Source organism: Chlamydotis macqueenii, chromosome 1 (assembly GCF_036417535.1).
Source record: "Chlamydotis macqueenii isolate bChlMac1 chromosome 1, bChlMac1.mat, whole genome shotgun sequence".
NCBI classification, from domain to species: domain Eukaryota; kingdom Metazoa; phylum Chordata; class Aves; order Otidiformes; family Otididae; genus Chlamydotis; species Chlamydotis macqueenii.
In genome coordinates, this window is record NC_141556.1 from 159,280,173 (window position 1) to 159,305,879 (window position 25,707).

At 41.4% G+C, this 25,707-nt stretch overlaps 1 protein-coding gene across 5 annotated transcripts in view; it reads right to left on the reverse strand.

The window, feature by feature from the left end:
• The window catches only part of FARP1 (FERM, ARH/RhoGEF and pleckstrin domain protein 1), a 217,377-nt gene that overhangs the window by 24,911 nt on the left and 166,759 nt on the right, over nt 1-25,707 (reverse strand). For 3 of the 5 annotated variants that reach the window (XM_086771247.1, XM_086771235.1, XM_086771240.1), the window contains 7 exons: nt 24,888-25,051; nt 23,236-23,304; nt 22,427-22,502; nt 21,026-21,266; nt 6,734-6,924; nt 4,760-4,849; nt 3,199-3,332 (listed from right to left, as the gene is read on the reverse strand). In XM_086771247.1, coding sequence (XP_086627373.1) covers nt 3,199-3,332; nt 4,760-4,849; nt 6,734-6,924; nt 21,026-21,266; nt 22,427-22,502; nt 23,236-23,304; nt 24,888-25,051 — 965 coding nt within the window. The remainder of the gene's footprint in view (nt 1-3,198; nt 3,333-4,759; nt 4,850-6,733; nt 6,925-21,025; nt 21,267-22,426; nt 22,503-23,235; nt 23,305-24,887; nt 25,052-25,707) is intronic. The other 2 variants (XM_086771262.1, XM_086771254.1) reach the window with 2 other exon arrangements.

A 25,707-nucleotide genomic window follows, 5' to 3' on the forward strand; every position in this document is an offset into this window, starting at 1 on the left:
TGACCTTGACCATACCGCTGAAGAAATTCCCTACCACACTGCCACCAGCTTCTTCTTCTGCATGCTGAGGGCTGTTTATTTTTGTCACTCAATGTTTAATTAAACAGTAATCTCTATAGGATCGAGTTTATTGCTTGCAGCTTATCTCAGCATCTGTGGCATTTTACAAAAACACCAACACCTCCAAAATAACACCTGCCAGCAAATCTGCCTCCCTTCCTAAGACACAGATTCAAATCACCCAGAACTTCAAAAACAAACACTGTCTACAACAGTGGTATTCTATTACGTAAACCCATTCTGTTTGCTGCAAACTATATGCGGACCAGGGGCAGGAACATGACTGCATTTCTGTCAAATGAATCAGAGTAGCCAACAGAGAATTCCCAGTGGCTTTACGCTAACTGTTGAAGGACGTGCAATAGCTGAGCTGACAAAGTCAGAATGAGGTGCCCAGCTGGGACACAGTTACCTCAGCAGAATATTTTTGAACAAATTTGGATTGCAAAGTAACTTTGTAGCAGATCAGTGCTTTATATCATAGAGTAACTGCATTTTAAATATGGTATTAGGAGCCTTAAACTGAGTTTTACTGCTCTGTGAAACTGTAGCTTCAGGAGACAAAGAAAAGAGGGAAAACCAAAGACTTACTAATCTCTAAAAGAAGCTAACTGAAAAGGAGAAACAAATTAAAACCATAGAAAGCCTAAAAGCCTGAATATTCTTTCTGTCTTTCAGCATACCTCATCCCTCTTACTGCAATGCCACCTTTCCACAGCAGGCTGTTATTGCAGCATCATCCAATCCTTGAAAAACACCACACCTGAACAGGAGGTCGGCATCCACCTGTAATGTCACCAGCAACCAGAAGGATATGGGGACGTTACATATTTCAACATGTGCCCCAGGAATCAGCACCCAGCAAGCTCCCTAGATTAAACTGGTCTGATAGAGAGCAGAATGTGGCCCTTTCCTAACTGTATAAATTTTCCTTTTCTCACCTTCATCCTTAATCCCAAATAGTTGGGGATTAACCCCAACTACTGTAAATCCTACACCATGGTTGGAAAAGCAATTACTATTTTATAGAGTGCACCCTCAGCAAGTTCGCCGATGACACCAAGCTGTGTGGTGCTGTTGACATGCTGGAAGGGAGGGATGCCATCCAGAGGGACCCTGACAGGCTGGAGAGGTGGGCCCGTGCCAGCCTCATGAAGTTCAACCAGGCCAAGTGCAAGGTCCTGCACCTGGGCTGTGGCAATCCCAGGCACAAATACAGGCTGGGCGGAGAATGGATCGAGAGCAGCCCTGGACTTGGGAGTGCTGGTGGGCGAGAAGCTCAACATGAGCCGGCAATACTCACTTGCAGCCCAGAAGGCCAACTGTATCCTGGGCTGCATCAAGAGAAGCGTGGCCAGCAGGTCGAGGGAGGCGATTCTTCCCCTCTACTCTGCCCTGGTGAGACCCCACCTGGAGTTCTGTGTCCAGTTCTGGAGCTCCCAACATAAGAAGGACATGGACCAGTTGGAGAAGGTCCAGAGGAGGGCCACGAAGATGATAAGAGGGCTGGAGCACCTTTCCTATGAGGACAGGCTGAGAGAGTTGGGGCTGTTCAGCCTGGAGAAGAGGAGGCTCCGGGGAGACCTGATAGTGGTCTTCCAGTACCTCAAGGGGGCCTACAAGAAAGATGGGGAGAGGCTGTTCAGTAGGGACTGTTGTGATAGGACGAGGGGTAATGGTTTTAAAATAGAAGGGGGTAGATTTAGATTGGAAATTAGGAAAAAATTTTTTACAATGCAAGTTGTAGAACATTGGACTAGGTTGCCCAGAGAGGAGGTGGATGCCCCATCCCTGGAAGTGTTCAAGGCCAGGCTGGATGAGGCTCTGAGCAACCTGATCTAGTTGGGGGTGTCCCTGCTCCTTGCAGGGGGGTTGGACTAGATGACCTTTAAAGGTCCCTTCCAACTCTAACTATTCTATGATTCTATGATTCTAACATTTGAAAGAACCTTCTTGGAGTACTTCCAATAAACGTTCCTTCCTGGAAAGTAATTAACACCAGTAGGAATCCCGACTGGATTAAAACAGTAGCAGCCTAATGAAAAAAGGAAGACAAGGGCAGAGTTGCTGCACAGCACATTGCCTTAGGAGTAGCCTTATCTCAACCATCAGCCACAGAGTCCTGGGTGCAGATGTCAGCTCTAAGAGGATTTATCACATTCCCCGCTCCCAGAAAACACTCGCTAACTCTGGAACTGTGCAGGGTGGGTTTGGATAGCATAGTCGGCAACGTGTTGTGCTCTCATTCAACGACCTTGCTCATCACATCACAAGAGCTAAATTCACAGACTCTAAGACTGTGTTTTGCTTTTGTTTTGATTAATTAGAGGCATTAAACTGATTAGCACTCATCAGGTCTGCCTGCTCTGCTTCCTTGTTATTTTCCATTCTTACTTTTCTAACTAAGAAGGAAAAGCTGGGCTCCCAGCACTGAAGATAAACTACCAAAAAACGCCTACACAGAGCAAGACAATCTAGTCCAGACAGCTCTGATCACAGCAAGGAGAGCGCTTCTGTATGCTGCTTCTGCTCAGACATGAAGGGTCAAACAAACTGAGTTAACAGTCCTGCCAGAGAAGAATTATTCACTTCATAGCCATTTCACAAAAATGCCATATTTTTCTGTCACTGTTATGCTAAGTATAGATAATTTTTAAGCCTAGCGTCCTCTTCCAACACTGTTAATTTGTAGAGTGCACTGTAGACCCAAGAGTGTCCAAGGTGCAGTGCTGCAGAAAGGGATGCTGGTCTGTGCAATTCCCCCCAGCCTACATCTATTTGACAGAAACAGGAGTTGGTCCTTCACTGCTCCCTCTTTATTACTGATAAGCCTTGCTTGTAACAAATTTTTCAGAAGAGCCACTATACAGAAACACTGACATTTGGCAGGAGAAAGCTTCATCCAGAATTATTCTCTCATTTGCATATGTCTGTACCTGACTGAGATATCTGAACAACAGAGTTTGCCGAGTAAATATGAACAAAGCATGATTCAATATATGCAGCCTGTTAACAACCAACATCTGTCACTTTCACAAATGAATCACTGCATTAGATCACAAAGAGTTAGCAAAAAGGGAATGCAAAAACGCTAAACTGCATGAAATAACACAGCTAAATAACAAACAACAATCTTACCACAGAGCAAGTCTCTGCTCAATTTCCTTGAGAAAACCAGTGTGAAACTTGTGCAAGGGTTCGAAGTTGGAGAAAATGAGATTTTTCAGTGTTTCGGGCATGCAATCCTCTTTACTCACTGCACTCTGAAACCACTACAAAGAAAAAAGAAGCAAAATTATCAGCGAGTGGAATGCAGAAGGTATGATCACTTGCTGTCTTTATACACCTCACCCAAATACAGCTCACCCAGTAAGGACCTTGTTTAGCTGGCACCAGGAATACAACCCAGGCTACATTAATGCATGACACTTGTTCCTTCTACCTTTTCCAACGATGCTGGCTACTTGTTCACTCTCAGTGGCCTCCTGGGCCAGACATTTGTGGGGTACAGCTGATGGGCCTGATGATTAGCTTAGAGCCAGCTGTACGCTTCTTGGTGACACAGCAAATTCAAATTTGCCTACCACAACAATAAAGGCCAGGGTGGGAAATGGGGTTTAGCTCCAAAGAGCTAAAACTTTCTGCTTCTGCAGCCATCGAGTGAAACAGAAGATGAAAACATCCCATCTGCTGTTGAGACTGCAGCAATGACCACCATCCCACAGAACCTGGCCTCTTCCCTTGCTGAACTGGCTTCCCAGAAAGCCAAGGTAAGCAGGCAGCAGAGCCACAGATGTCTCGCTGCCTGGAACAACCACGCTGCTCCAGCCTACATTGACTAAGTCTAAGCCGGCATCAGATCAACTGTGTCTGTCACGTGGGCTCCTGGAACAGGCGAGAAGCTGGGGAGAAGGTGTCTCTCCGTGGTTCCCAGCCGGGGAACAGACTCCTCCCTGCAGCATGTCCTCCTTACCATAACACTCAAGGCAGGAGGTGGCAATGCACCTCAGAGTTTCACACACTGAGCTGGGAGGTCTGGAGCAGGCAGCCCTGCTGAAATACTAGGAGAGGTTTTGGATCCAGTGCGCTTTTACAGACAATTGTTACATAAGGCCCAATCTGGCGCACATTACTCTTGGAAGTTAAAGAAGATCGTTGGCGTGTTTGCAAATAAGGCACGTACTTGCCTTGGTGATTTTAACAATCACACTCTGATCAGATGACACAGATTAATGACTCATTTAACAGATAGCTTCACTTACTGAAAAATCAGGATCATTCAAACAGGTACTCCACAATATTTCATGTTAAATGGAGGGCATTTAATCCAGGAGAAAACATTTATATGTCCCCCTAGGGAGCTACTTCAGTTTTAAGAGAAGTCATTGAAAACCCATAGGCATTTTCAGTAATTACAACCACAACGTATGAGAGCAAGAAAAAATAACTGAACTGTGTCCCAAGCTCCTCAACCTGATACAGTTTCATAGTGCATGCTACTAACCGCAGCGCAAATCTCTCCTTTCTGCTTTTTGTGTTATTTCCTCCCTAGAGCTATACTCCTGTGCGCTGCAGAGAATACCTACAGTGCAGAATATAAAAGTAGCACGGAACAGCTAAGATGTTAAATGGAGCAGATGAAGTACTACTGCTGACTAGAGCTTCACATGTTTCATGAGTAATGCTCAAGTAAACATACCAACGTGATGACTTCAAGGTCCTTCAGGTATGTTCGTTCTGTGGTCGCTACTTCTTTAGCAATGAAGTAAGCTTTCTCAGTTGGGAATCTCTGCAAATTGCAAACACATTAGGTTTTCATCTGCTTTTATGGAGCTGCTTTCTGTAGGAAAAAAACTGCAGACAGCAATCACCAAGAGAGTTACAAACTAGTGACCCTTGCTTGTGGTTACTGTGACTCATGCTTGAATGTTCCTAAGCCCTGAAGCCCTGAAAACAATCCTTCCTTGCAAACACAAGAGAATAAGCACTTTCTATGGGTTCTTGAGAGGCTATTTTTCTGCCAAGGTGACTTCCATAGCTTTGGGGTGCTGATGTTCCTTTCAGCTTATTCCACACATCTGGAGCATGACATATTGCGAAGTTCACAAAGAAATCCACTGCAGGCTAGATAAACATTTGAATCAAATTTCACAAGTGCCAAATTTGACAAAATGACAAAAAATAGTGTCTGATTATTATAAGTTTCATTGTCAGGGTAAGCATCCATAGTAAAAATACTCTCAAATAGAAAATCAAATCCGTAAGATTTTCCCAGTGCAACTGGACAACCTAAGAGTGGGAGAGGGGAAGAATTTTAGGGTACGCTACAGATTTCAAATTTCAGGGGAAAAAAAACCCAAATCCTTCAGTGTTATCCAAGAGGCAAAAGTGGTTTTCACTTCTTAATTCTGAAAAGCCAAAGGATCACAACTGATCTTGCTCTGTGTTGCTCAGGAAGCAAAGAGGAAGAGCAAAACATCCGTAGATCTTTTGCTTCTACACTTCCTCCCTGGAGATCAATGATGCAGAGGATGCACTAGAAAGGGATGCAAGGGGACAGTGTGTGGGCATTTCCTAGTCAGTATACAACCCCACAGGAACTCCATCATCAGCTGGTATAAGCTGTAGCAGTCACTGGCTGCTGTAACGTGGACTGACACAGAGAATCATGAGTCTATTAACTGATTAATGGCTTTTCTTTTACTCAAATATCTCTCACATATCTTGCTAACTATGCACAGTTGGAAAAGAGATCTTCCTTACACATGCTCCCATTTTCCAGTAAAACCATCTGAGTTCCTACCTTCTTCCTCCTGAGATGCTCCAACCTCAGGAGAAAACACAGGTGACAGAAGGAGAAGAGCAACCCCCTCTCGCTCTGCAGCACAGGAGGGATGAGCCAGAAGACACCCAGAACACCCTGGCATGGACAGAATCACTTCTATCTTAAAAAAGCAGTTTTGGACGCGATGCTCCCTTATGGCTTTGCTGCAACGATGGGGCTAAGCCAAACACTCCCAGCTGAATGCTGCAGGCTGTGGCTCTGAGAGACCATTTTCTACTCCTGCAACCAAATGCTCCCAGTGGTGCTCCCAGCAGAGACAGACTGCAGAGCTCGGGTTGGACACTCCTGCACAGGCTCAATGCTGTTCCTTTTCCTTCTGTCACCTGGAAAGTCTCCCTCCAATAATACATTGGAGTTGGCTGTTTTGTTACAAACAACTGTCAAACCCCACTCCTTAAAAACAAGCTAGGTTTATAGGAGACCCTGTCAAAACAAGCTTTTAAGGTTGCAACCAACAGGACTGGCCCAGATTTACCCCACATTAACCTCAGGGACACAGAGCTCTGCTACTTAAAGAGGAGCTGGGGCCCCTAACTCCTGCACCTCTGTTCAGGAGGATGAATCCAGGGCACTGAGCCCTCAGCTACAGCAGTTCTGTGGTTCTGGCCTGACCTGCTCCAACGTGTGAGTCTGGCCTTAGGAGCACTGGGATGCTCTTCGACACACTGTGACCGAGGACAGCAGACACCAAGTGACCCAACTCAAGTTATCTGTGTGGATCTATGATGAGGATGCTGCAGAGGGTCTAGACATTAGTCACTCTGATAAACAGCAGTAGTCACAACATAACACGGAGAAGAGAGCCAAGGCCAACTGCCCCTGCCTTACCTTTCTTTTGACCTCTTCTTCATCATCAGTCCTTATGCATGACGGGTCATTCAGCAAAGGGCTGATCAAGGGAGATGACTGCTTGGCGTCAGGGCTCAAGTTTGGAGATAAAGACATATTTGCCACTGATGGTCCTCCTTGGGAATTGATGGAAAGCTCTGAAAGGTGAGGGCTGCCAGTCAGAGAACCTGCTAAAAAAGGATAAAAGAGAAATCAGTTAGGACAGGCTGTCTCTAGAAAGTACCACAAAAAGTTGCAACCTTAAGTTGCAGCATGTGAAATTACACTATAAGACACAGCCATCGAGGTCCTCAAACTACTCCAAATGGACTTGAAGCCAGAGGAACTGCGTCCACTTGTGTTAACCAAGGGACTGGAGCATTCTTTTAGCTGATGAAATTGGCTGAAATTAGTATCTCTGTTGGGAAGGGATCAAGGCATACATGATCGAGCTGGAATATTTACTGCTGAACAACAAAGCAATACCATTTTTTTTCACCATTGTAATCCACTCTATGAAAGAGAACAAATACAACAATAAGGGAGTCACCCTAGGAGTGCCATTCTTTCTAGCAAAGTAGAACCCCAAAGACTCAAATCAGTACCTCACAGGGAGCTACAGGACACAAGTTAGAACAAATTTATCTAGTGGAAATCTAGAGAAAAAGAAATTATTACTTTCTACAGCACTGTTGCTGCTAAGACCAGTCAGATCTAACATGAAGGGAGAAAACTACTAGTTCCCCAATTTCTACACACAACACAAGTATGTATATTATACCTTGTAGGTCTTTCCATGCTCCTCTGATTGTTTGGGATGGAAATGCTAGCATTACATTTACACAAGAAAAGCAATACTTTTAATGCACAAAGCATGACAACTTCAGATTATCACAGATATAAAGTCCCATTTAATTTTGGATTTAAAATATTAAAGAATTAGAAAATTAATTACACTTCCACGGATTCATATACACTACATTAAATATTACTGAAATTAGCATTTTGTCTTCTGGGAGGCAGCCAGACTACTGACGGCACAAAGGAAAGAGTTTGCCAAAAATGCCCAGTGTTCTCCCAGTTATATCCTCTTCCAAACCTCTGAAAATCTAAGCCTGTTTTAGAAGATGGATCTGTCACATGGAAGAACATTTACGTACTGTTTTGGCATCATACATTAAAATAAAACAAAAAAAAATGTGACAAGCTCTTGATTACCACAGCTAATAGGCTGCCTAGGATTAAATGTAAAACACATACATTGCAGTATATAATTAAGGTCAAATACATTTTAGTATCATGTGTTCATGTCCTCCCTAGATTATGATAGATAAGCGTTCCTGTTGCTGCAACACAACTGAGATACTCCAGTAAACAGAGGCACCAATAAATATAATTAGGCCAGTAGTAAAACCTATTTATTTTCTGGAAGAACTCAAGATTTATTGCTAGAACATGAATGTTTTCCAATTCCAAACCAGTTCATGTTTATATGTCATTCCTTTGAAAAGAGAAGGATAGAAACAATACAGTTATCAGTTTACGTAATCATGACAGTTATGTAGCCTATTATAAATCAAAGTCAAAGCAGTATTTGTCTGAAATAAAGGTCTGTATTATTACAGCTAGCAAGAAAGGATTTATCAACAGTTTCACACTAAATCAGTGTTCAGTGAAATTTGAGAAAATGCCACAGCTTGTTACACAGATGTCAATTTTATTGACACTAGCACACAACCGTATACAGTGTTTTCAAAAGAAATGGAATTCATCATTGAGAAATAGTGAAACAGATTAATAGCAAGGTTGTAAGGTTAAAAGTACTCAACTCTACATTACAAAAGACATAAGAAAAGTGGTTATCACCTCAAACGTGGAAACAAAGAAATTCTGGCACTATGCCTGTCATACGACAGCGAATAAATGATTTGCACCTCTGTGAGAAGTTCACAGGAATTATAGTCTAGAAGTTAAATAGCACCTATCTGTGATAGACAGATATATCGACGTATCTACCTACCGATTTATAATCCTAGATCTAACTTCTGATGTACTGGAGTTTTTATCAGTACAACTGAAGCATTTCAAACTATAAAATACCAAATCGACAATGAATTAAAAAGACTTCCTAATCTACACTTGGAAGACACAACTTGGGAAAAGTATTACGGAAAGTATCACAAAAAAATGTGCCTGGTGGCTCACAGCACTGAGTATACACCCCATTAACTACAGACTTGCACATCAATACATCACTGACATTCTCAACGTTATTTTGCAGCAAGTTGGAATGCTACCTCCTCCATTTTGGTACCAATGGGGACATGAGCAGGGACCAAATCCAACCACCACCAACTACAAGCAGAGCTCAGTTAGATCCCATCTGCCAATACGCTCAACAAGTGAAAATTAAAGCTAGGTATAAGGAAATTGCTATATTACAAAAGGGCCTTAAAACGCTCTTACATTAGCACATTCTGGGGCCTAATTAGAACCAACACAGCCATAAAGATCAACGCATTGGCTGTTTTTCTAGCAAAGGTGGGAAAAAACTCGTTCTGCCATGAGAAAATCAGTAAGTCATGAAGAAATGAAACTGCGGAAGGTCTTCTCTCCCCCATCGCCAATCAATCAGGACACGTGTCATGCTGATGGGTCACGGCAACGCTGCAACTTTCTCTTTTTCATGGAGGTGAGGAACAAAATAACCTGCTTTAACCACATGGTCTTTCCTTATTGTTTCATCTGACCTCCTGCCACAGAAGAGTATATTCATACAGGCTCTACTGATCAACTACATACTACAGAATATAAACAGAAGCAGAAGGGAGAAGACCAATCTTATTTACAAGGTACTGAAATTCCTCACACTCAACCCTAAAGGATTGACAGGCAATTATTAGCATGTCAGTTGCCAGATATCAAGTGGTACTGCACAGCACATCAGAGGCCTAAACAGTTTGCGGCTGGTAACGTGGAATTGTCTTGGCTCGTACTTCAAGTTATTTTTATTAGATTCAGACTTGGGCCGTCTTTCAAATATAATGGAGCCAACTATATACACACAAACCAAGAGACAAGTACAAAAGGATGTTTATCTAAGGATTGCCTGAGCGCATACTAAAATGATATCGTTGGTAGAATGGGCAGGAACTAAGCACGTGCTTCAACCATTTTCTGAGCTTGGTGTTTAAGAAAAGAAACAAACCTTGGCTGATGACAGTGGCAAATAATGAGAATGCACTTTACCATGGTATGCCAGATTAGCCCACCAATGTCAGAATACCTGGAGTAGTTCTTAGTTCCACTGAGCTAGTTCACTCTCCAGACACTGAGGAAGGTACTGCAGTAGGGAAGGTGACAAAAAAAATAAACTTTGATTGAAAGCTAACTTGAAAAACATTCTATGAAACAACAATGGCATTTTACATGGCCACAAGACATGAAACTATGTGTTATTGTCCTAGCTTTACACGTGTCTCAGAACACTCCCCATCAACGTGCATGTTCCACATCCTAAGTAAAATGAAGCCGGTGGCCAACATCAAATACTTAATAGTTATACCTCTGTCAAAACACACATCACAGTTGCTTCCTGCAATTTGGTGGTGGCAATGCACAGGAGTGCTGGCAAGCTGTGGGTGCCCAGCTGGAGAGGGAGAGGCTGGGCTCCACGCATGGCTGGCTAGCCGTGATCCACCCCACCAGCAGTGTCTGCTTTACTCTAAGCTCCCCATAGGGGCTGGTGCTGAAGTTGGCACCTATGGAGACTTGGGCTGGCTGAGCTATACTGCTTTAAAATACGCCTGCTACTTCTCAGTGGATGAAGGAAGTCAGCTGAAATCATAGGTGAGTTGAACTGCCTCTTTCTGACTACATAGACAGCATAAGACGACCTGAAATCCCTAGTTAAAGGGATTTAACATAACATGGGAGGGCTTCCCTGTTTGTGAGGAAGATAAATGGGACTCAATGTATCCTGAAGATCCTCCTCCTCAACTCCTTTTGTCCTGAAAACTCATGTCATTTAGTCTTCTGCATCTGCTTCAAAAGAAACAGTTCCCATCCCTATACACTGTGTTTTAACAGCAAGGAAGGGTACAGCAGTGTTAAGATGTTCCTGGGTAGGTTCCTCCTCTGTGGAGTACCAAGAAGTGAAAATGACTGAACCATGGAAACTGAGAGGAAACATCAACCATTACTGAAAGTGACTGAAATTCTTCTGGAAAATTTTATGTACAGCTACACAGTGCTCACTCTAACTCAGCTGCCAAGAGTTAAATTATTCTCAATGTTTATAGGCTTATTATTAGAAATTAAAATGTCGTAAGAATCAGAAAAAACCCTTTTTCAATATTTGGAACATTGCAGGGCTTATTCTTTCTTAGGCCTGCTCCACAGACTGCTCTGCAGTCAGGGGAAGCTTGTGACATCCAGATCCCAGTTACTCTGCTTTAGGGGCAGATGAATGTTTTCTAAACTCCAGGCTGGTAGACAAAACACAAGCTGTTGCCCCTTTGTCCTTTGCATTACCGAGTGTACCATTTATGAAGGCTCTTTAATAAGAAAGTATTTGACAGAATGGTTGCTGCTGTGACCACACAGTTAAGTCTAGCTTAATTTTCCATAGTCACAGTGGTTGCATAACTGTAACTGCTACCTAAAAGTTTTGATCAGAGAAAACCACATAATACAAAATGACATGGGGGACAGATAGCACCAGATGAAGTGGCAGGAGTTTTCATATGCACTTCACTGATGACTGAAGTACCTTAGATTGGAGAAGAGTTTAATAAGGGTGTCCATCCCTTCTCTTCCCAGCTGTGAACCAGGCACAGTCATGCTGCTGAGCTAAAAGTGATACGAGATGGAGATTCTGCTCTGCTCTCTCTCAACGCAAGATCAAACCCCCACTAACTTCCACGAAAGCTCGAGGGGGATCAGTTCATCAGGCTGCACTCCTCTTCCTCATTAAACAAAACAAGCTGGACTGCTGGATACAGTTTGTTAGAATTAAAGATCTTGGAAAGTAGTTATACATCAACTATAAACTGATGTACAAACATCCCTGAATGCAGTACCAAAGAACTTGAGGAGGAATGGGAAGAAAGCAACAACTTAAGAAGAGATGTGATGTCACACATAACCAGTAACTCTGCCTGGCTTGAAGAGGAACATGACAGGGAGAATGGTTCACTTGGACTTCACAGCTTCAAAATGTGTGCCCGTGGCAGGAGTGGCAGGGATTTGGGAGAACGGTGCACCTTCTCAACGAACCAATTTCCTCATATTTAGGACAAAGCATCAGCCAGCAAATGGACAAAACAATTAAACCAGTGGCAGTTTTACAGCAAAATACCAGTTAGAATGAGTAAAAGCCTTCAGTACAGGTAAAACTAAAAATAATAGTAAAAAAAAATTAATTCCATGCATACACAGTTAAATGGCTTGACATGCTTATAGTCTCATTAAGCTTAGTGTTGGTTTAGTAGCCAGCAACCTCTCCAGTTGGTAAAGGTCCATGCTTTATTGGTATACTGCAGTATTAGACAGCGGTGAGTGTGAAATCAGACAGTAACTGCTGTTGGCCTACGTCAGGGTATACTCATATCTTAAGAACAAAGAGTGAACATTACAGCCTGGGAAGAATACAAGGTCACTGGGCATCAGTCCTTTGTCTAGCCATGATCTTTCCAGACAGAAATGGAGCAACGTATAGAAGGATTCCCTGTTATACCCAGAGTTACGGTTCGTTTGCTTTTGTTCGTCTTTAAACCATCATGAGACAGTGCTACAATGGAATTGAAAATGTTCAGCCCCCATGTAAGCTTATGCCACAGATACTGTCCATTTCAACAAGACATCTCCCCAAGACTGCAGTGATCCTGTTTATGAGCTACGGCAGGCGGACTTGATCATCACTGGGTGCAGCCTTCATTAGGAAATGAAGGGCAATTTGATCGTGCTCAATGGAGCCCAAACGGCCTGGAAAACAGACCTTCTTCCCCCCTCCCTCCCCTCTTCTGCTCTTCAACACAGTGTGGTTTCTCAACTGGAGACTCACAACCTGGTGGGGATTTTCTCCAATTCTGAACTGAGGAGTGCTCTATGAGACAGGATCACTGTAATAAGAGGAATTAGGTACTCCCAATACAAATAGGTATTTCTGCAGGACATCGAGACAGTGCTCCAAACAATGCAAGGAACAGAAGATATACCATGCTTTGAGGATAGACAGAACATTGAAAAGGCTTTTTCTCCCAGAGGTACATGCTGACAAAACAGTGCATACAATGAAACAAAAGATGTTTCTCTTTAAACGGTATTAAACAAATGACAAAAATGAGAATGAAGTCCCCAGCATTTTCAATTTTAAAAATGAATTTCAACTATTGAGATTTATTTTTAAAAAATCTATGCATGTGCACACACAGGAATTGGGAAAGGGCTGGATAGGTGAAACACTGCCAAGCTTATGAACTTTTGTTAGTGGGTCCAGGTGAGCTTTTTAGCAGAAAAGGGGAAAAATAAGGATTCAGCCAATCAAAGATTTTTTAAGTGCCTCATGGAAAAGCAACAGGCATGAGCTCTAACATTCACTGCACTAAACAGAGAGACCTACCTCCGATCTTGCTGTAAACCATCAAAGGCAAAAATCTATTTTCTTCTCAAAATAGGATTTGCAGCATTTTAAAGAGAGCATCTAATCTAATTTTAACAAGCTTGAAAGCTCTTCAATCAGAAAGCATTCATTTTCCTTCAGCCTTCCATGTTCAGTCAGTGACAGCTGTATCATTACTGGCTTTACAGTTAATTTTTATCAGTAGGAGCTGTGCATTTTTATGCTTCTCAGGGACCAAAACTTTACCAAAAAAATAAATAAATAAAAATTACACCTTAAAACTCTAATCATTCTAGAGCAAACTACGTATTTACCATCATGTCATGCAAATTTATGATCCTAAGGTCTTTACCCCCTTCACTGTAATAACGCCACCATTATTTACACTCATACTTGTGAAAAACATGCCTGTGAATGCACTGCTCAGCCAGGCACGCAGGCTTTCCAGATCTCCTAATGTTTAAAAGAAAGTGCTTACTGCTTTTAATAACAATATAAAACAAGTTTATTCTACACGCTCTTTACAGACCATCGATTAGAACAGAAGACAAGATATTCTAAAGAACTGCTACATGTCACACAAACCAGGCTTTTTATTCATATGATGCCTTTGAGTGTTAAGTAGAAGTTCTGTATTTTAAAATATCAATGGCACCACACAGCCTAACTATAGGAAGGAACACAGAAGATACCTTTATTCAGGATCCACGTTACACAAGAATTATTTCCCTTAAATAAGTAAATAAGATACGTGCCTTTGTCTAGGCATATTTCAGCAACTATAGAAACTACTGAAATAGAAGAGGAAAGATTTTTTTTTTTAATTTTAATTTCCTAGGATTTAAATTTCCTTCCTTTCCAGAATCCGACAGCATGGACAAAATTTTTTCCTAATGTAGCTTGACTGAAACCAGAGTCTGGTGTTACCCATATTTGAGAAAAGTTACACATCAGTCTAATCTTTGGGACCTGCTGATGTTAAAACTGTGCATCAGTCACTTACAATCAGAAACCCTCAATCATTGTCATCAAGTAGGAGACACCAACAAGCACCTGAGTTTCTGACAAAAGGACTGTTCTCCTACTGCTTGTGTCTGACAGCAGCTAATAAAAGAAAAGTGCATCTATTAAAAATTGTTCCAGAATATTCAGTTTCCCTCATATATTTAGGGTCTCTCTTATTTGGTACGGAAGAGAGGATTGATCTCCTACATGAAGAGGAAAGAGATGTACAGAAGCTGCCTTAAGAAATGACACTGTTCAGAGAGAGAAGCATTACTGGAAGACTAAAAAGGACTTTGGCTTCCTTCAGTTTATACATTCCTGAACACAGAACCTCTTTCCTTCGCACTCGCTGTCCTTTCTGGCCAGTAGCAACCACGCTGCTGAATGAGGTGGATCTCCAGTGGTCCACAGCCTTGTGCACAAAGATAAGTGACACTCAACTCCCTCAAACAAGCGTCGAAGTTGGGAAAAACTTAGATGGTTAATTTGTTTTTCACCATTAGACGTTAAATTGCTGCAATTAAATTCCATCCTAAAGTCACCTCTGACAGCAGTCTAATGACTCATTATGACTAATGAGACTAGTTAAACAAACATGGTATTTGACACAATTTATAGGCCAGACATCCTTTCTTCTGTTTAAGAACTGTTCCAGAAATAGCCACAGTTCATGCTAATTGCATATAAATCATACTGATGAGATCTGAATCACTGGTTTTGAATATTCAAAATCAGGTTTGCTTCATCAGTTCAACTGATCAACAGAATTCTTCCTTTCTGAGTACCCTAAGAAACTACCAGGACTCTAAATTTTCAGGAAGAGTGGAAAGCACGCTATGCCAAAGGGAACTGTAAATAAGTAAGGGCAGTCATTCTTACTGTGCTTAAAGTATTTCCTGTTCTTCTATTTTCCTTTGTCTTTCCAACTCTGGAGCCCCTCAGAAGAAACTTCTAGTTGATTATAGAGACTCTGCATGCATGTGTCCATTTATGATGGGACAGAAGATGAAAGAATTTAAAACATCTCTAGTTCTTACGGAAGAAAAGGAGGAGCTATAAACAGGTTTTAGATCTGTCTAACCCATTTTCCATTTGACTTTCTCTAGTCACCATCAAGTAATTGCATGTACAGATAAGAGAGACCAGACAGGAACTTCTGGCGTGAATGCTACTGCATCAGAATTAATATAGCTGCTTCAGCTAATAAAGGTTGCTCCACAAACATCTGTGCAAACATAAGCCAGCCCTACAGATATTCAAGGGGGAAAATACAGGTCCTGAGGCAGTTTGGTCTAACAATACTAGCCCCATTTAGTGAACTAATTCACAAACCATTGTTTTTTCAGCCTTTGCTCGGTTCTAATGATTATGTTCAGCATTGCCAATGTTGCTCTGTCGAGAAAATTCTGTCTAATTTTGCAAGCCCTTTAATCTTGAAGCTAAGTGGTAGACTGATTTAACTTCTCAAATTATTAACATGCACCTCTTCCATTATGCTCATCCGTCTACTTTATAACTGATCTCAGTTCCATACAGCTCGCACAACGCACATGCAAGTACAGCAAACCTAAAAACTTTCAGGTACACGTTGACATTTTTCAGCTACAGAAATTTCTCTTCCAGTTTTTCTTTGATATAATGTGTATCTAACGTGCACTACAATGCTTAATGGGATGGTACCTCTTAGGCAGGCCTACGAGCTATGGGTGATTTGAGACAATGGCAGCACTAGGCACAAATCATCTTCAGAGAACACCCCTCTATGGCATGCACAAGGAATATGTTTGCTAGGGGATATGGACTTAAACTGAAAACAGTGCAGCCTAGGCCATTCAGATATCAATAATCCAAAACTCCATACCTGCAATATCCTACATAGGTTCTGCCTCTAAATCAACTTGCCACTATCCACATTTCTTCCATCTAGCCAAATTTATTGCCAAATTTTATATCCCAGGTCACTGTGGAATACTAGATTCGAGGAAAGGTTGATATGAAAGAAAAAAACAACAAACCAACAACCAAAACCTCCAGAAGATCCCAGGACATAGTAAGCTTGAGCTGCTGGTGAGCTGAAGTAAATTCAAAATTGTCTGATATGAATTTTTTTCATTCACTGTAGCAGAATATTGAACACAGTCAAGTACTTAGAACAGCAAAGAATCAGAGTGCCTTTTATCCACAGACTAAGCTGCTAACCACATCTGCACATTATTTTTTGACAAACTCCTAAACTGCTAGACTACATATTCATCCAACTATGTGGATGGAGCTGGTTCAGCACAGTAATACGCCACCTGGACAGCCCAAAAAGAAGTTTCCTCCTCACCCTCTGGAAGGGCAGAAGATGGGTGGCCCAGGACTACTCATTTGGAGTAGACATAGCTACTCAATATTGCTGGGATTCAACTCCCTCATACGTAGCAACTGCCTAAGGATAACTGGGCACTTCAAGAGTATGGCATTTAAAAGTTAATTCTTGTGAATAAGAAAATTTAGAACAGTGAATCTGAAGTACCATCAGCCACACTCCAAAATCTACTGGAATTGGTGAAAGAATCAAATCTTACACGTGGTCTATAGCTACCTCTGTTAATCTTGAGACGCAGGTATGCTCAGATCACTGTCGTTGACCAGGGTATGCAGATTAATCAATGCTTGCAATGACTAACTTCAACTGACAGGCTCCTCTTCCCCTGTATGCTTTGTGAACTAGAACAACAAGAACTCCCCCATCTCATCTCATTTGCAGTCTTGCCAAAAGGTTTCTGTTCTTTCCTCCAAGGCCTTTCTGCATTCGTCCTACAGAAACAAACTCCCAGATGAATTCTGAGGGACCTGATGCTATGTGAAAACGTCAATTTAAAACTGCTCTCTCACCATTCCTGGCAAGTGCCCAGATATGAACCACATGTCTGGTGGAGGAACTTGGCCCAAAGACTGTTTTTAATTAACAGCTTGTCTACTGATATTAAACTGAACTTCAGTGGCATAAGAATGCTGCAAAAAATGATTAATCCTAAATGAAATTATTTCCTATGTAATTTACAAACTTTGTTTCTTCAAACTGGAAGAATTCCGCATGTGTTAAAATGACAACCACTTAAACATTTAAAGTTGAAAAAATGCCAGATGATAGAAAATAGTCGGAGAGAAAATCTCATATTTCATTTTTGAGAATAATATTCAAAAGGTAGAGAAAAAAAGCTGCTGAGATACTTCATTAGCAACTAAGCTAACTCCAGCTACTAGCAGGTCTGTTCTTGTAAAATTATAACTCCATTATATTCATAGGCATATGAGAGAAGAAATCAGGCCTGAAAAAAAGTATTTGAAAGGATGCAAAAGAGTAACACCACTTATGAAATTTTATCTTCACTTAAATCCAAACAATATGAAATCTATCCACTTTTCTTAAGTAGCAGAAATTACCCCAAATCCTTTTGTTGAAAATCCACTACTTGAACTCCCATTTTACTGGCTAAGAAAGCAATTAATTCATCTATTCAGACTGCTATTACTTTACCATGTAATATAACTACTGCTACTTTTGCTCCAAAAATCAAAAGGAGACTCATGCACCCACTCCCCATGCTCACGCTATCTGCTAATGCAGGCTTCAAATAGCTATATTGCATCTTAAATATTGAGAAGTTCAAGGCAATTATTTTACAGCTATTCTAAATCCAAAACACAAACCGCCTTCTTTTAGAATAATATACAAGCAAGCTTTCCCCTAATTATCAATCTTGCAATGTTTCTAGGTTCATGCTTTAAACTAAAGAAACAAATGAGAGCATTCCCTGTCACCAAAATATCACTGTCTAAAGAGATGTTTTGAATCATTCCTGTTCAAAAAAGAGGTATCTAATTTTAACGAAAACCAACACACTAAAGGGGGTGAGCAGGTCAAAACTTATATTTACACAAAGATACATTTTACTGCAAAAAAGTAAAGTATACAACAAGACATGCCTAACTCCTGTAGGTATCTTTTTAAATATCCTTCACTCAGATTAAACTCTGTTAAAATGTGCATAGACCAAGGCATTACAAAAGTTAAAAAGACTTCTTATTTTATTATTTTTGTAAAAACAATCTTGAAAATTTTATATTGTCAAAATTTACAAAGTCCTGTAACTTGTTCATCAGTACTTTTGGGGGTGGATTAATCACTGCTGCATGCATGTACTGCATGATGCAGATCACTGCAAGTAACCAGCAAATCAGTCAATGCTGTTGTTTATCACTTAAAATTCTTAAATTTAGTTCCCTTCCCACACAAGAAAAATATATAAAAGTTAAAATTAAGGCCAGTGTTAAAGAGCACATCTGGTCTCCCAGCTCTAACAACTTTCTATACAGGAGACCTTTCATCTGCATTTTCTTAATTAACTCAGAGAAACTAGAATCAGATTTTATTAGTATACAGCCTTAATTCTCAATACTCTTAGCCTGTGAAAAGAAGTTTACACAGAGTTAGTCTCTCCGTCCTTCTGCACATGTGCCAAAATCTCACTGCTCTATGAACAGTACAGAAGACAATCAGTCTGGACCACAGTTAGTCCCATCATTCTCTGTGTCAGGGGATGAAAAATTTATGAGGTGGCACTCTTAAAAAAATAGCCTACAACAGACTAATTGGATCCTGGCAGACAAAGATTTTTCATGATCAAAGCCAAAAATAAAATCAAAGCCACCATCTCCAAACCCCCCACCAAAAATCACCCACAACAGAACTTTGATGTCTCTGTGAATAACTCCACCAAAAGAACAAGGGGAAAAAAAAATCTCTTGCAATTAATCTTTATGCCACACTGATAAAGGATAGAAATAATATGCATACCACTCGTCATTAGAGCTGCTTCAATCTACATTTTTTTTTCACTTGAATTATATCTTTCATCTTGTTCTCTTTCTTGCCCAAGGAAGAGTCTGGTTTTTCAAAATCTCCATGACCAAACCAGCCTGTTGAACCCACTGAAGGAAAAGCCAATACTGCTATTGTATACATGCCGAATTTGTATCCTCAGTTCATCAGTTAAGACTGTAAAATGGGTTATGAAGATGAGCAGACCAAACACATGCTTGCTACGAAAAGATTTTCCAGCATATTTCAAGATTTCAACCAATCTTGGTCCTGAATATCAAGCTGCCTGCATTTGGCTGTAAGTCTATTTTTTTTTTTCCCTAAATCTGCTGAGGCACTCATAAGTTGCTCTCCTTACATGGGAGAGAAAAAAAGTGTAATAGACATACAAAAGAGCACAATGTACCTACTTAATTTAATTTTTGTTTGTTTTGTCAAAATAACTAGTCAAGTGTCAAAGAAGCTACAATACATACCTAAAATATGACTTCATACAAAGAAGAAGTGAGTGTATAAAGTCTTACAAAGGTACCTAGATCAGTAATAAGTTTCCTCTCCTCCTGCCTTTCAGAGGAGATGCATTACTGTTAAGTGTCACCGAGACTTATCCTTATTATTGTATTTCTGGCATCCCTTCCCTCTGGCTGGTCAGTACAATGGTAACACTTGAAATAGCCCATGCACTGAAATTATTCCGAGCCACTCTTCACAAGCCCCAGAAGATGCAATCACTCTAATGAGCAACCAGTATCCAGTCTCATATGCTCTGGTCCCTAGCAGCTGAAGACTTGCACGCCATCTTCATCACTGAGGCCAACAGACACATCCTCCTCTACCTCCTCATCAAGCTGAAGGCTTCCAAAGGAGTACTTATTTCTAGGCATTGGAGAAGAACTCAGCACAATGGGATTCCCAAACACCAGGGGGTGAGTGAAAGGGTTAATGATTTCTGAGTCAGAATCACTAGATTCTGTCCCACTGCTGGTGGAGCCCTCCATCATCTGGATTGCAGCCATGTGATCCATCATGCCACTGGCATGCAGCGACTGCATGACTGGACTCTGCTTTGACTGTGCTCCAGCTGGCATGCCGTTGGCCATCATTTTGCCTTCTGGAGAAGACATCTTAGCCACCCCGTCTCCTTTACAATATCTCTCTGATCTGTACTCCTGCCCAGGGGTTGAGGATATCTGCCTCAGGATAAAAGGATCTGTAACTGATTTATTGCAGAGATTTGGGATTTTCTGTGCACGAGGCCGCTGAGAACCTGGAGAATATCTGCCATACCCCTGGAAGCTACTGGCATGGCTATCCTCCTCCCCAGTTCTCACCCGGCAGTCATGCCCATTTTCTGAGACATAACCCTGAGAGCCAGTTCTACTCAGGCTCATGTTAGGGCTTGACCCTTTGCTACTGGGAGGCAATGGAGTGGCCAGTGGACTACGGCTCCCTGGCCCTCTAAACATTTCGTCAACCAGTGAGCTGTGCCTTGGCATCCTGGGACTTCCCCCAGTGTAGAAGGAGAGATTACCTGGGTTATCATCAAGGTACTCTTCAGAGAGATATTGGGAAGACTTTATAGAGGCTGAGGAATCCCTGTACCTAGATCTATTGCGATTTTCATCTCTATAGTGAATATAGGCACCACTGGTCAAATCACCCTCATAATTGTCATTTGTTTGGGAATATGACCGGGTTGTTTGTCCTCTTAGGAGATCATACTCGCTATCTACATCACTGCAGTCAATGAAAGGAATGGAGGTGCTGCTGCCATGAGCAGCCCTGGAAGCTGGACCTGTGCTTGGTTGCTGTGACTGAGGTCTGTTCTGCTGCATCCTGTCCTTAGCAGCCTCCTCTTCTTCCTCCACTGTTGACACCACTGCTCCATCCATCTTTTTGCCTTCCTTTGGGCTCTTCTTCAAGGAAGGGCTTTTGTGCTGTCCAGTGTCTTCTGTTGAAGCCTTCAGTTCCTTCCCTTGCTGGCAGCTCTGCACTGCTCCAGCATCATTGTCGTCTCCATAGGCAAAGCTAGAGCTCTGGAAAGATAAAGGAGGGAAGGCAAAGGGGAGACAAAAGGGGAGGAAGGTGTGGGAGGGGAAAGGTTTGGGAGGGAAGGGAGCCAGAGGGAAAAGGCTATGTGTAATTATGCACCAGAATTTCACACTGCATCTTACTGCAACATAGGAGTCTCTTGAAAGCAGAAGAGGTAACCAAAGCTTCAGAATGAATTAGAAGGAAAAAAAAAAAAAAAAAAAAAAAAAAAAAAAAAAAAGAGGTCTCTCTGACCTTAAGAACAGAAAAATACATAAACTAAGCAAGGGAAGAGAAGGCAGACAGAATGTGGTGATATGTAAAAAGGGGTATTTGAGGTGTTTCAATGCCTTAAGGTATCCATCAACACTGAGAACATCAGTCTGGGGGGGATCTGTATTGTATATATGTATACTTATTTTCCACTAATGAACTTTCATCCTGATTAGCCGAACAGTGGAACAGGGTGAGGCCACTGGTGCTGTTTGTGCTTGCAGGAGCACTGTTTTCTGTTTGTGTTTACCTGTGTGGTTGGCTGTGTGTATGCATACGTGCATTTATTTGAGTCCCTACTGGGAATACATGCTCAGCCTTTCTACTAGCTGGACCTGGGAACATGCAGCTACTGCAACCTCGCCACTATTGGGCTATTTGATTTGCAGACTCCTAAAGTGTAACAGCTATTAACGTAAGACAAATACATTAGGTATCTACCAGAGATAATAGCTTGCAAATCCAGAGCTGCAATTTTTCTGAGGAAATAATTCTTCTCCTCCATGCTTAGTAAAACAAAACACCTTGTCATGGGCAACCAAGGCCCCCAGTGAAGGAAAAGAGTTAAACTTTTCTCAGATGCAATAACCAGCTATGACCTAGGACCTCAGCAGTAACACTGTGGATTGCAATTTTTCAGATGGTCATTAGTACAGCTCAGACAAGCTCACTATTTATATTTGTCTGGTTGTCTGGGAACAACTCTGTTCCACAGTGGAAATGAACCTGTTCTACTTGCAGAACCTAAAACTTACGGCACCCAGGGCTCCCAGTTAAGTGGAAAGTGAGCAGAAAACTATGCTCTTACAGTTTGAAAACAGTGATTAGTGGAGGGTAATGTAACAAGAAATGTTTAAAAGGCATGATCCAGGGTTTCATCAACATCACTGACTTGTTTTGGCACCTCTGTATGCTGTTCTGAAGGCTGTGCAGTCACACTCCTGATGGAATGAATCTTGCTGTGTTTCCTGGAGATAAAAGGAAAATCACAGTAAGAAGCCATTTCAGTTTTTTCTACAAATAGGAATCAAGGGACATGACTTCTTCCAAATAAAACCTTCAAATAGTAGCTTTCATAGAAGTTTGCTCCAAAGCAGATTACCATTGCACCTTTCTGTAAAATTTAAATGCACGATGTGTGCAAAAGTACCACTGTAAGAAAAGGGAGAGGCACTGAAGCAGAAATGGCCTATGACCCGAATGTGAGTCATAAGCCATGAACTGTTGTCTTTGTGGCATTTCGACCATTACTTTCAGCTCACCATGAGCAAGGTGAGTTCAGACAGAATTCACTCTAGCGAGTTGGTAGCCGTCCCTGGAGACCTCTCCCTTGAGGCTGGTCATACCTGTTCCTGTTACTTGCAGTTTTATTCTAAAGTGAATATGTTTATTCACTTACATTAACCACATCCCACCAAAAAAGCTGCAAATCAATATGAGAGGAAGTTACCTGTGATGGCAGGACAGTCACTGATGAAAAGAGGATTGAAGTCTACTGATTTTAGGTAAGCTACAGGTTGTGTGAACTTCTGCCAAAACATTCAGGACCAAGGGGATATTATACAAGCAATAAACTGTCAAACCAGTACAGAAGGAATTTTTCATTTGGACTGCTGCCAAGATCTTAGAATACAACTAACTGGAAACCACAACTTTTATTTAATTAAAACATATTGGGATAGCTAATTTATTTCTCCTCACCTTTCAAACTGCACTTTTTTGTGCCCTCCTTCTTTAACATAGTCAAGAACTTGCTTCTGAGTCCGACCACTGGAAGAAAACCACAGTTAAAATATCAATCTGAGATACTGACTTTGCCAGAAAAGTATTTGCCACTATCAGCAGAAACTCACATAAGATCACAGGTGGACCTGGGTAGATACACACAGATTTTTAGCAGTCTGCCTGTTACTTAAATATCTTTTTTGCTATGGAGCAACTTTTTGATGCCATTTCAGAACTGCTTAAATTCAGTTGTGTGCCCTTTATAGGGTACTACATTACTGGGAAGTCACCACAAGAGAAAGTTAAGTACGGGTTAAGTTTTCCTCTCATGAACAAAGAACATTCCTGAATACTTTTAAAAGTGAAATACCAGCCTTACCTGGTATCAGTAAACCCTGGAACCAAGATGAAAACCACTGAAATGCATTTCTTGACTCAGTTGCTAATATGAAACATATCAACTAAACATACATGCATTTTCTGCAGAGATTTAGGCTGGAAATCACTCCTTCTGCTACAGGCCATGAAACGGTAGTGAGAAAGGCCAGCATTTCCTATTGTGCAAAGATATAAACTCCAAAGGGAACAGAGAGCAGTAAAGGAAACCCACCCCTCAAGAAAGTTGAATAGAGATCCAAATCCTTCCCATTCATCACAGGCTTTAAACTAACTGAATTATCACAAGGCCTGGAAAAAGTTATTGAATGTATGCAGCACAGCTCACAGTGAGTGGAAGATGGAGCCAAAATCTGCTCTCCAAACCAGGAGGTAAGTTGAATGCACCTACAGTCTTTTATTTACTCAGGCAGAAACTTAACAATTATAGCTTGTTTACCCTAATACGGGTCCTTCCATCTCCATTAATTTACTTTGCAGGCAGGAAATGAAGTGGAAAAAGAGAATGGCTGTATCTATGTTCTTGTGTAAGGCAACTAGAGTGTACAGTTTATCTCAGCAGACAGGGTTTCTGGCTGTTCAGCTTATATCAGCTTTGCAAACAAAATAAACTGTATCAATAGAAGGACTTCCACCTCACCATACACAAAACAATAACTACAATGAGGCTTCTGCCAGTGTAAGAAAAAAAACAATAAACCAACTATTCAAACCTTTCTAGAGCAGGTAGACTTGGTCTTAGCCTGGCTGGTCATCTCACATAAATCCTTTGCAAGCATAAAGGTCTCAAGAGAAAAGACAAGCCATTGCTTTTAGCTGGAGAGAGACAGGTTTACCACAGGGATATGCAAAGAAAATTCAAATCTCTACTCTGACACATAGGAAAGAATCCACCCCAGAAGCAGACAATCTAAAAAGTGCCAAAAAGTTGCTAACTAGTGTTGCTTAGGACGCAGGTGGATCTTCTTATGTGAAACTAGCTGGAACTTGTATACTTCATGTCTTACCTCCAGAAAGCTACTTTGCAACAGCTAGTACAAAATTAATGCAGGTTTTTTCCCTGCAGTGTTCTTTGCGCTGTTCTGGCTGAGAAGATGCAATGAAAAATACAAAGGAGTAAACTACAATGTAAAAAAGGGGAGGTGAAAATAATAGGTTTAATCTTAGATCATTTTGGATGTGATTTTGAAACAGGGAGGCAACAAAAGTAGAAATAAGAATGCAGGTCTTACCTGAACCTAAATGATGAACCTCTAGAAAAAAGAACAGGTTTAGGCTTTGGTTTAGGTTCCTCAAAAAGCCTGAAAAAGGCATGGTGCTCCACACAGATCTTCCAGAAAGATTTGCAAAAATCTCGACTGGCCATAAGGAATTCCAGAGTGTCCTGGAATGAACTCTGAAAATTGAAATAGCATTTGCAATGTAAGCAAGCAAGCGAGAGGCATTGACAAAGTAGGCACTATGCTACATAAAAAGCTTTTTTCCAAACAGATTGGTTTTCTGGCTTAATAGGCCTTATCGTTCCCACTCGGAGATATCACTGATCTGTCTGGCAGTATCAAAGCTATTGGTCAAACTTCCTTTCATTGACAAATATAACAGAGATAAAGCAGTGGTCTTAACACTAATGAGAAGAGGTGGTTTACAAGCTATAACTTAGGGATTGGTGATATAGTACCAGAGTCACAGCCAGAAGTTGACTCTACGACATTCAGTTTACATCTCCTTTGCTGGGACTGCTCACCTGAGATGCCAGGTTGATGTGTGCAGTACCAACAGTGAACACAAACAATTAATTAAAAAAAAAAAATCTTCATGAGGTGATAAAAACATATGCTTGATCTGTGAGTAGAAATTTACCAAATAACCTTGTTCTGGTTTTGTTTGGGGGGGGCTAAGGTGGTAGCTTCTGTAGGAAACTACTAGAAGTTGCTCCCCTTTGTTCAGTGGACTCGGCCGGGCCTAGGGCGGACCTGCTGCTGGCCAAGGCCGAGCCAATTGGTAGCAGAATGTCCCATGGTAACGCCTCTGCGATAACGTATTTAAGTAGGG